Source organism: Palaemon carinicauda, chromosome 8 (assembly GCF_036898095.1).
Source record: "Palaemon carinicauda isolate YSFRI2023 chromosome 8, ASM3689809v2, whole genome shotgun sequence".
Lineage (NCBI taxonomy): Eukaryota > Metazoa > Arthropoda > Malacostraca > Decapoda > Palaemonidae > Palaemon > Palaemon carinicauda.
The window spans coordinates 143,897,231-143,909,738 of record NC_090732.1 but is presented as its reverse complement, the minus strand read 5'-3'; the positions used below and the strand labels follow the sequence as shown (position 1 = coordinate 143,909,738).

Below are 12,508 nucleotides of genomic sequence, written 5' to 3'. Positions count from 1 at the left end.
GAACGGCACTCATCTGTTAAGACCCTGGGACGAATGGCTATTTCAAACTGACTCTGGGTCATCCCTTCTCCCTTACTGAGGCAGTCTTCTCGAGATCTGCCGCAATTTGAGGATTGGGGTAAAATTTTGAGAGGTCATCCCTTCAGCCAACATTAATTGGTATTCCTAGGATTACTTCTATACGTCAAACTACTGTATAGGTCTTTCCTTCTGTGGACAGATTAGAGAGACTGAAGAAGATGGTAGCCCATTCTTTCTACTAGATTCACTGCCATATCATTGATACTGAGAAGTTACTCTGTTTGACAAGGACAGCTGTCCTCCTGGTAGCGCCAGGTGACCAACGGAGGATCGTAAGATCTCAAACTCCTCAGGGTATGAGATCTTCCATCTTCCCCCTGGATTTACTGCTCTTCTGAGAAGCATCAAGGCAAGGGCAGGCCACACATGTAGCATCACACGGCATCCGGGCTCTGGTCCGTTTCCGACATCATTGCCACATGAACCTCCTGGAATGAGAGCAGTTTTCTGTCTTTCTAACAGTCCTTCACTCCAGCAGTTCCCTTCAGGACACTTCATGAAGTTGAGGAGCGATAACACCATGGTATTGGCTTACAGAACAAAAAAGGCTGTACCTTTTTGCGCCACCTTGCCATCTAGGAGTGGAAATGCTAAGATGGGCAGAAGATGACTCTCCCTATCAGCTTGCTTCATTCCAAGCAAAAGGAATGTACTCACAGAAAGCTGAGCAGAGCGACTCGGATGATGGCCTCCTAGAGGTCTTTGAATCATCGAGTACCTAACAAAGTCCTGACTTTGTAGGATTTCCCCATCAATAAACCTGTTCGCAACATCCTTGAACAACAAGCTCCTGCTCTGCTGTTCACCAGTCCCGGATACTGAGGCCCTCGGGCAGGATGCATTCCAGCAGCGATGGGACAATATCGATGTTTATGCCTTTCCTCCATTCTGCCTGAGGAGAAGGGTACTCAAAATGGCAAGATCATCCGCAAACCTAGCAATGACCCTTATAGCTCTGCTATAGTATCATGCAAAATGGTTTCCCAAACCTCCTTGAGCTGCCGACGGAAGTCCCAAGAGAACCCCCTTCATGATATGACCTACTCAGACAACCACCTAGAAACTTATTCCACAAAGCCATAGGATCCCTTTCTTCCTGTACCTTGAGGTTATCCAGTATCTCTCACACAAAGAGGCTAATAGGATGTTCCAGATACCTCTGGAAATCTTCAGCTAAGTGGACTTCCTTTTGTGGTTGATGTTGGGGAAGGGGTACCTTTCCCCCGATGCCACTTTCCAACATTAGCCGAGTTCCTTGGATACCTTCGGGGGGAAATCTCCTCTCGGTCTCAGCAGTGAAAGGCTACCACTTAGCCTTGAGCCTTGCCTTTAGGCTAAAAGGAGTTAACTTTTCCTCTTGAGTGGTATTGTCTCTCCTCATACGGAGTTTCAAGCTTAACTGTCCTCAGTCAGAAGTTAAACCTCCCCCATGGAGTGTGGCTTGCATCCTTACATCCTTGAAGGGTGCCCCCTATGATCCATGACGCCAAGTATAGATCTTCACCTGACCTTGAAGACGGTTTTCCTTCTCGTGTTGTCTTCGGTCAAGAGAGTAGGTGAACTCCATGGTCTTTTATACGACGTCTCCCATTCAAGGCGATTATGAAAGGTAATGCTTGGCTTCATCCCTGAGCTTATCACCAAGCCTCAAAATCCGAGAGTAGCGGATCTTAGATTCGGGCCCTTTTGGGTATTGGGAGTTTTCTAATATAACCGGTGATCCATATCACCTGCTACTTTGTCCAGGGAGGAGTTTAAGGTTCTACGCCAAGAGAACTGCAGGAGTTAGCCCCGGAGTGTCAGCACTCTTTGTCAGCACAGGGGAGGATTACCAAGAACGCGATCTCTGCTTGGATTCATAAGGTCATAGACGGAGCGTTGAACCTTGATCTTCCTCCACAACGAGACGACAAAGAGCTCAGAACGTTGGGGCATAGATATGTCCATAGCATTCAAGAAAACTACTCTGTAACGCAGGTCCTACAAGCGAGTGTGTGTAAGCGTCAGACAACCTTCACCGCCCCCTTCCTGAAAGACGTGACCCACAGGAACATGGAGACATTCTCCATTGGTCCTGTGCAAGTAGGAGATAGTGGAGGGGAGAATTACCCAGGATTAAGTCTGGGATGAATGACAAGAATGACTGGCTCTTTCTTTCATCTTCCCCTCTCGGGAACCGCACACTCGGTACTCTGCAAGCTGGCCTCCTCTGTCTGCAGGTAAAACCATTTTCCTTGTGTAACCTGGTATAGAGATATATGCTTGTTGTGTCCACATACCTGTCGGCAAGGTGGGATTGGGTAACGTCTATGGTTGTTTCAAAGATTTCTACGTTTCTGAGGGTTTTTACCTAGACTAGTCACACTGCTAGTATTGCCCAATCACACAGATTGCTTAGGCCGCTAAAGCGTGGTATTGCACGTAGGTTTTAGCGAGGTGTCAGTGTTTTCCCCTTTAAAAGTGCATAGCATGAAGAGGGAAAAACCCCGGTTCAAAAGCCAGCTAGTTAGTTGGTTAGGACTTCCACCCATCTGAGGGGTGAGTCATCCCTAAATAAGAGCAAAAGGGTTTGTATTTAATGTCGGAACAAATGACAAATTTAAAGTAATTTGTGTTTTTCCTAACGATATAAACATGTACAGTAGGCCCCCGCCATACGACATTAATCCGTACCGGAGTTGGTATCGTATGGTGAAAATGTCGTATGACAGGCAATATAATAGCTAATGCGTGCAAAACCCCAGGTAACATTGAAAATTAGTATGTAACAAAATAGTATAGTAAGCAATGTACTACAGTATACTTATATATAATATACATGTACTGTACAGTATATAATTAAAAAATTTTATTTACCTTTGGAGTGACGTGACTTGAGCTGGTAGTGGGTGGAGGCAGAGGGGGGAGGAGGAGACAGTAGATATAAAAACATATCAATGCTAATTATGTTATATACACTTAATAATAAATTTATTCTTACTATTAAACACTTAAAATTAAAAATGCTTTTTTTTATTATTTTTGTCTTTTTAAATATTTTTTATGATTTTTTTTTTTAGAACTTGAAAAATTACTCTTTTTTAGCTTTTTTGATAGAATCACTATTATCATCTTTGCTTTCTGACACTTCTCTTTTGGAGAAATATCTATCCAAAGAAGCCTGTTTCTGACGATTCCTCAACATATTACTAAAATGATTCGTACACTTGTCATTAACACTCCATAAGACTACTTGTGTGAAGTTTTTCTGGGCGTTTCTTTCCAATGAAACTTTTAAGGTTTTCATACCAACCGATAGCTTCCCTTATTTCTGCCGATGTCGTTTCTTCAGCTTCCCCCCCCCCCCCCCCCGTCCTCGCCACCACTAGAGCTGTGCTCTTCTTGAATGATGGTCAACTGCATTGCCTCCAACTCCTTCAAGTCTTCAGTCGTAAGCTCTTCCCTGTGTTCCTCGATAAGGTTATGGACGTTAGCCTCATCGACAACAAGCCCCATGGACCTCCCGATTGAAATTATTTCCTCAACATCACCCTCAGGGCCAGGATCATCAACGGCCTCGTCTTCGGTTGAGGGATCGAAACCTTCGAAGTCTCGTTCTGCCACAACAGCTGGCCACAGCTTCTTCCATGAGGAGTTCAAGGTGCGCCGTGAAACCTCATTCCAAGCTTTGTCGATCATCCTCAGGCATTGAACGATGTCAAAATGCCCCTTCAAAAATTCACGGAGGGTGAGTTTAGTGCTTTCGGTCATTTCGAAGCATCTTTTGAACAGATGCTTCGTGTAAAGCTTCTTAAAGTTGGCAATCACTTGCTGGTCCATAGGCTGGAGGAGAGGGGTGGTGTTCGGTGGCAGATAGAGAACCTTGATGAAGGAGAAATCAGGATGAATGATGTCCTCGAGGCCAGGAGGGTGAGCAGGGACATTGTCCAGTACCAGGAGACATTTGAGAGGAAGATTGTTCTCTTCTAAAAAGTTCTTGACAGCAGGACCGAAGCAGATGTTTACCCACTCAATAAATATGGTCCTTGTGACCCAGGCCTTGGCATTAGACTTCCAAAATACCGAGAGCCTCTCCTTCGTGATATTTTGTGCCTTGAAGGCACGAGGATTCTCTAAGTGGTATACCAGTAGGGGCTTAATTTTTAAGTCCCCACTGGCATTTGCACAAAATGCGAGGGTAAGTCTGTCCTTCATCGGTTTATGGCCAGGAAGTTTCCTTTCTTCAGCTGTGATATATGTACGGCGGGGCATTTTATTCCAGAAGAGGCCAGTTTCATCACAGTTGAACACATGCTGAGGAAAATAGCCTTCTCTGGAAATTACTTTCTCAAACTTCTTGTGGAATTCTTCTGCTGCTTTCTTGTCAGAACTGGCCGCCTCTCCATGCCTGACGACTGAGTGAATACCAGTCCTCTAAATAAAGCGATCAAACCACCCATGAGAAGCCTTGAACTCTTGGGGGGGCTTGCTGCGAGGTTCCTTCGTCTCCGCCGTCTCTCTGGGCTTCCACGAGATCGGCAAAGATGGCGCTCGCCTTGTGCGAAATTACCAATTGTGTGAGTGTATCACCAGCGATTTCCTTCTCTTTAATCCATAGAAGAAGGAGTCTCCATCTCGTCGTTGATTGAGGTCCTTCCACTGGCAAGGACAGTCATGCCTTTAGAAGACTTACTTGCTTTAATGGCTTCCTTATTCTTGATAATTGTACCAATCGTAGACTGGTTACGGCCATACATACTAGCGAGGGTAACGATGCGCATGCCTTCTTCTTATTTCTTTATGATCTCCAGCTTCGTTTCCATAGGAATCATCATCTTACTTCTCCCTTTAACATCACTAGCAATCTTGGGACCCATGGCTAACGAATAAAAGTTATAATTAAGCACTAAAATGCATAAAAAATACAATATCGCAAGCACTCACTTGAGATCAAGTCTTTACGAAACGCACATGAGATTCTGAACTGAGCGAGCGTATAACAAAGAGAGAGAGAGGGGCAGCATCTCTCTCAGGCATTGTGGGAGGGATTTGGCCAATAGCGTATCGGCATCTTAGTGACGCCGTGACTCCGGCCAATAGCAGACCAGCTTCTTAGTGACGTATGAGCTTGGTGGTATGCTAGTGACTCGCACAGTCGTACTCGTAAAAACCGCCAAGTTTGAGTTTTGGAATTCAATGCTGTAAGGTGGTGAAAAATGTCGTAACGAGGGGACGAAAAAACATTTCACACCGTAACGTGAAAAAAATGTAAGCTAGGGACGCCGTACCCCGGAGGTCTACTGTAGCTATGTATACAAATTTGGCCCACCATCACCTATCCTCTGATAAGTCCTGCCTTCGAGCAAAAGTGACGATAGGACACGTGTGTGCGTGAGCAGGGTAGCTGGTACTACAACCCCCAACCAACAAGCGGTGGTGTAGTTACACCTTGCCATAAGTCTTGTGGATCTAATAAAGACTTCAAGGTTTGTATCGTTAGAAGAAATAAAAATTACTATAAATTTTTCATTTTGTGATCTTTTGCTTCAGGTAGAAGTTCTAGTGTTTGTTTTCATCATATCATACCGGGAATATAATTTCCAAATGGACAAAGACATACTGCAGGAACTCATTCCTTTCTCCCTTGCCCCGGACTGTGTACATTATGCCAGGTGGCTTTCAATTAATTTGAGAGACATGGAGACTCAGAGCATCTGGGCTGTGGCTCCTGTACGTGGAGACTCGGAGCATCTGGACCGTGGCTCCTGTTCAGCTGTACTGGTCCGAGATAACGGCTCCATAGGGAGCTAATCTTTCCCTTATTCATATGGTGGCCAATACCCCTGGGCTGGGGCTGATGAAGTCTTAGGCCATGTGATCTTGGAGCTTGAGCACTCTCCTTCACCTTTTACTCGGACAATTGAGTATCACCTCGGTTTCCTTTCCTTTACTTCAAGAAAGATATCACCATTTCGTACCAGTCCTTCTTGCTGTAGACTGTGGTGCCAAGCCAGTCTATGAATAGTCCCTGCTCTGAATTTCTGAGCTCCAAACCAGGCCAACCACACGTGTTCAACAGTGGTTTACAATACCATTTTGCTCTGTGGCACTAGGAATTGTTTCCCGTGTAAAACAGGACTGATCAGTGACCGATTCATGATATAAGCTCCCAGATCCATTTGGATTTGGGCATTCATTTCTAGGGAGAGAAAATAAACCTGAAATGGGTTGACAGGCACATATCTTTAGGCTTTAGGTACCATCAACAGATTGTTGATAGGTCACAGTAGCACCTTTTGAACACAGTAGTTGCTCTAAGGATTGGATAGGTGCTGGACTCCTTATCTAATTCTCAGGAGAGTGATGTTGAGGTAGTGAAGGAAGGTGATGCTCTGAGAGCTTTGATCAGTCTTGCCTACCCTGGCACTTAGGTTTCTAGGTATCCCATCTTATCCTCAAGGCATGGGAGCACTTGCTTCATGCCAACCTAAATGGGGCTTCGTAGTGTCTTTCCCTCAAGAATGTCTCTTTTCTCTATTTTGGCAAGAGAATTGGGGAAGAGGTTCCTTGATATTGTGTGGAAATTGGTCAATGCTCATAAAGAGCTTCGATCAGTTTTGTCTATCCTGGGACTTTGGTCCTACCCAGGGTGGGATGATCCTTGTCTTCAGGGCACTAATGCACAAACATACTTCTAACCTAAGGGGACCCATCATAGTTCTCTCTCCTCTTAACTTAGGGAAGAAGAGAGTAGTAGAGTTTAAGGCTCTTAAGTCAAGCTTTTTAAGGTTGGGGGTTCTGTTGCTTTCATCATTTCACAGACTGTGTGATGAAGACCCAGCACTAGTCAGCATTGAATACCTTCTTCGAACCCTATCAATCATGACTCTACTTCTAAGGTGACACAAAATTGCTTGGTGTTACGTCAGGACACTGCAGTGCTACTTAAGAAGAACTCGACACATCCCCTGAGATCGTTGCAACCTTATTTTTAGCCTCAGTAGGAACAAAAGGAAATTATCCAGACTCTTCTACAGTATATAAGATGGCAGAGGTACGGAGTGACCAAAGTTGCATGTGCAAGCAAACAGTCTCACCAAGCCTTAAGGAACAGTGTCTGAATACTTAATACTTGTTAATTCTGGGGCTAAAAAGGGGCCAACACTCACGTGGTGTGAGTCCCCCTCAAGTAGCACTGCAATGCCCTGACATGACACCAAGCTGTTTACATGTAGATGTGACTTTAGTCATTGAGTATATCTACCATCACAAGTAATAATTCACAAGACTACCTGTGTTAGTACTGTAGCATCTTGGGTTACCTGTTGGTGTACATGTAGATGAACGTTGGTCTGAGGATGAAGTACCACCTTTGCTCCTCAAGAGATGGCTGTTCAGTGGATTTGTAGCATTCCCAGCTCCCACACATAGCATAGTATGCATCCTACATAAGGTAATGCTTTTGGCATAAGTCTGGAGGAGAGTTAGAATGACTGGCTCTTCTACTTCTTTCTTGTTCCTGTGTCAGTGGAGAGCAGCAGCCGCAACCGTTACATACTGGTTGGACGTCTGATGCTGGTAGGTTACACGATAGGACACCTTTCTTGTAAACTATATCTGGTAAGATGCAATTCCTCCAGCCTTCTGGAAAGGAGAAGGATGGGTCGGTATCTTACCAAACATCTCTCTCAATGTGTCTCGTTTCATACTGCTAACATCATCTCCCTCTTAGGGAAATGGTTTTCCTTGTCTTAGTACTGGTTTCCTCTTAAACCAGTTTTGGTCAAAGCCCTATTAACTTCAGCATCCCTATGATTATCTTTAAGGAGGTTGTTTGAGTCACGGGACGAGGCAGGAGGACGTATCCAGGAAAGAAAATAACTTTATAGTTTAGTTATAGTGGCTTCCTCACACCAATGAGAGAGTCTCCTTTTTCTAAATGACAAAAGGCTTTGTATACGTGTAGGAACAAATAACAAATTTTAAAAGTAATTTATTTTCCTAGCTATAGTTCTTGAATGAATTAACTAGGTGTTTAGAAGGACTGGGTAGAAGGAATTATGTAGTTGTCATGGGTGACTTAAAGGCTGGAGAGGTAGAAGGTGTCATTGGGAAGTATGGCCCACCAGATGAAAATGAGAGTGGTGAGAGACTGGTCGATATGTGTTGAGCAAGAGATGGTGATAAGTTCCAGCTTTTTCAAAAAGAAAGATAAAAACAAGTATACATGGGTAAGAGTGGTAGAAAGGGCATTAATGGATTATGTGTTGATAACTAAAAGAATGTTTGGAAGATTGAAAGACGTGCACGTGTTTAGGGGGTATGGCTAACGGTATGTCCGATAATTTTTGGTGGAAGGATAATTAGTTGTAGCAAAAGAGTTGGGGAATAGAGTAGGTGGATGTAAAAGGGAGCTAGTGAGGGTTGAAGGGCTAATAAAACCCGGGAGTAAAAAGTAAATATCAAGAAAAGTTGATAATGGCATATGACGAAGTGAAAGTAAGAGAAACTGGTAATTTAGAGGAGTGGAAATTAGTAAAAGAAAATTTTGTTGGGATTGCAAGTTATGTGTGTGGCAAGGAGTTTGTTAGAGGCAGCATGAGGAAGGGCAGTGAATGGTGGAATGAAGGAGTGAAGGTATTTTGATGGAGTGGTGAGAGAGGTGAATGCTCGAGTGCTTGGACGAGGATTAAAACTGGTAGACGAGAATGACCATGAATGGGAGGTAAATCAGTTGTTGTTTGCGGATGATACTGTACTGGTTGCAGACGCAGAAGAGAAGCTTGGCTGATTAGTGGCAGAATTTGGAAGGGTGAGTGAGAGAAGGAAGTTAAGAGTTAATGTGGGTAAGAGTAAGGTTATGAGATGTACGAAAAGGGAAGGTGGTGCGAGGTTGAATGTCATGTTGAATGGAGAGTTACTTGAGGAGGTGGATCAGTTTAAGTACTTAGGGTCTGTTGTTGCAGCAAATGGTGGAGTGGAAGCAGATGTACGTCAGAGTGTGAATGAAGGGTACAAAGTGTTGGGGGCAGTTAAGGGAGTAGTAAAAAATAGAGGGTTGGGCATGAATGTAATGAGAAAGTGATTGTACCAACTGTGATGTATGGATCGGAGTTGTGGGGAATGAAAGTGACGGAGAGACAGAAATTGAATGTGTTTGAGATGAAGTGTCTAAGGAGTATGGCTGGTGTATCTCGAGTAGATAGGGTTAGGAACAAAGTAGTGAGGTTGAGAACGGGTGTAAGAAATGAGTTAGCAGCTAGAGTGGATATGAATGTGTTGAGGTGGTTTGGTAATGTTGAGAGAAAGGAAAATGGCTGTCTGCTAAAGAAGGTGATGAATGCAAGAGTTGATGGGAGAAGTACAAGAGGAAGGCCAAGGTTTGGGTGGATGGATGGAGTGAAGGAAGCTCTGGGTGATAGGAGGATAGATGTGAGAGAGGCAAGAGAGCGTACTAGAAATAGGAATGAATGGCGAGCGATTGTGATGCAGTTCCGGTAGGCCTTGCTGCTTCCTCCAGTGCCTTGGATGACCACGGAGATAGCAGCAATTGGGGATTCAGCATTATGAAGCTTCATCTGTGGTGGCTAATGTGGGAGGGTGGGCTGTGCCACCCTAGCAGTACCAGCCAAACTCGGTTGAGTCCCTGCTTAGGCTGGGAGAAACATAGATAGGAGATGTCCCCTTTTTTGTTTCATTTGTTTGATGTCGGCTACCCCCCAAAATTGGGGGAAGTGCCTTTGTATAGGCCTATGTATGTATGTACAAACTTTATTCCTTTAGATTAAATTTCCCACCTTAACCACAACTACCCATGTCAGTTAAGGCATAAGGACAAAAAGGGCCTATTCTGTGACAGGCAGGTTAGAGGGCTTCCTTCTTGCCCCTACCTGTCATTAGCTAATCACTTTGTTAATGATTCAATGGCTACTCCAGTGCTGCTCAAGGCATTTTTCTATTTTAAAGGACTTGGTTATACATAGGTACGAAAAATACAAATTACTTTTACAATTTTTTATTCCATATTAATGTTTCTTGTATTTTTTCTTTTCAGTGTTAAAAGCACCTCCATACAGAATCAGTGAAATGGGTTATGGCAGCTTCAATTTACCTATTGAAATTTATTTCAAGACAAACCATAGTGAAGATACAAGAAAAGCTTTGTGAGTGTTTTAGATTCTATTTTTTTTGGAATAATGATTTCTTAATACATTTTGTAATTTTTATTAGTTTCTGCAAATTTTGTTGGATTGAACTTTGAAGTTTCAAATCTCTCTCATTGAGAGAATACCTTATTGAATTTAAATAGATTTACCGCAGATTACTGTACAGTTGAACCTCGCAATACTGAACTAATAGGGGTTAAGGGGTGTCCAATTTTTGGCGATAATCAGTCGTATCCGCAAAAAGTTTCCTGAAGTATAAAAGCAAGCAAAATTATATCAAATTCTATAGACTATAGGCCTACCATATATGCTAAATTTGGGTAACATCAAAACTAGCACCTGAGATTAAAATTTTTGTTTTTCACCTTTGGATGACATAATTAAGGAATGTAAATTAAATGGAACTCCTTTAAAATGCATAGGCATATAAGATGCACCCTAATTTCAGCAGGTCAGATTCAGGAAAACAGTTTTTAAATATTTAACTTAGCCGGTGAATATATAATAGCTGCAACTCTGTTGCTCGACAGACACATACAGTAAAAAACTCGCCAGCGATCGCTATACAGGTTGCGGGTGTGCCCACCAGCGCCAACTGTCGGCCAGATACCACTCTCGATGTAAACAAAGACTCAATTTCTTCTCTGTCGACGTGTCGACAAGACGTACTTTACTCGCTGTTGAACCTGGAGTTTTTCCCATCATATTTGGTGAAGTACTTTAATTTGGTTTGAGCTTTCGCAGTACAGGTGTTTTTCTTCAAATAAATCCTTGAACTCTTTTTTTGGATCGGATTAATTGTTGATGACTTAGATCGTTTTTTGGAATTTTCCCTTGACTAATTCAAAATGGATGACCCTTCACAAGTTCCCAAGTTCAGAAAATGTAATGCTAGGGACTGTCATAGGCGTCTTCCAAAGGCTTCTCTCAACCCTCACACTGTTTGTTCCAATTGTCGGGGTAAAACCTGTCAATTGGAAGATCGGTGTGAGGAATGCGTGGGCTTTCGGAATTCGATTTTATCGAATTTGAGAAATATACACGCAGACTAGAGAGAGATAGGGTAAGGAGAAGTTCTTCTAGGTCGGTAGATTTTTCCTCTCCACATACCCCTGAACCTAATCCTTCCCCTGTAGTGGTTGTTCCTAACCCCCCTCCTAGCACTCAGGAACCGTCGATGGCAGACATGATGCGTGCTATTCATGCCTTGGGGGAGAGAGTTGAGTCTTTAGCAAGTGACCGAAATCAACTCATGGCGGACGTTAAGGAACTCAAGTGCCAAAGTGCCACGAAGGATAGTGTCAAAGTGCCTAGTGTTACGCAAAGTGTTGTGAACAGTGTTGCGCTCGAGGGTTCGTCTGTTCGTGCCTGTCGTCCTCCTAGTCCGGGACCTCTTGCAAGCTCCCAAGCCCAGGGGAGAAGCAATGTCGTACGACTCATGGGTTCGAGAGGCCTTGATCAGCGAACAGACGTTCCCTCTTTGGTATCAGGCGTATCTCTCCAAGATCGCCCCTACCAACGTAAGACGAGAGAGCCCATTTTTACCTCGTCGTCCGAAGGTGTTTCTCGTAAGAAACCTTGGACCAAGGTCTCCAGACCTTTAAAACGTAAGTCGGTCCCTTCAGGACAAGTCCAACGTCCCGGTTGTAGCCACTGTGACAGTTCGGACCCGTTGCCGTCATCTGATGACTGCTCGCCGCCTAAGAGAGGCAAAGTTGTGCCGTCTCAGTCGCTCACCCCGTCTGTTACCGCACCTGCTTCCGTAGACCCTAAATGGGTGTTACTGCAAGACATGCAGTCCAAGCTTGCGTCCTTGATGGAGGACTACAATGCGGAGAAGGTTGCCGCTGAACCTTCTGGCCAACAACCATCCAAGCGGTCTGTTGTGCGTCCTGTTGACGTTGAGGTAGCTTTCTCGCGTCAACCAGTTGGGGTAGTACCTCCACCGATGCGACCCAGTGTGGATTTCCAGCCGCACGTTGACGTTAGGCAACGCACGGATGTGGTTGGTGACGTTCAGGACGTTATCAACCATCAGAGGTGACTTGTTTTGACGCGGTGCGTCAACCTCCGCAACTCGGTATGGTGTTGACTGCACAACCCAGACGGTCTAAACAGTCTCGGGTGGACGCTGTGCGTCCTCGCGCACCTGTGGTTGTTGACAGTTCCCAGACTGTTCAACAGTTCCATGACGCTGCGTCCGGCTCCGTCACGTATGCACCAGTGCGACCGGACTCGGCGAGTCAAACGTTGCCCACACCTTTGCCGTTTTCTCATCAGTT

General features: G+C 44.3%; 1 protein-coding gene across 1 annotated transcript in view; it reads left to right on the top strand.

Moving 5' to 3' along the window:
• Positions 1 to 12,508, top strand: part of LOC137646009 (micronuclear linker histone polyprotein-like) — a 112,495-nt gene that overhangs the window by 36,591 nt on the left and 63,396 nt on the right. The window contains 1 exon segment of the mRNA XM_068379140.1: positions 10,115 to 10,223. Coding sequence (XP_068235241.1) covers positions 10,115 to 10,223 — 109 coding nt within the window.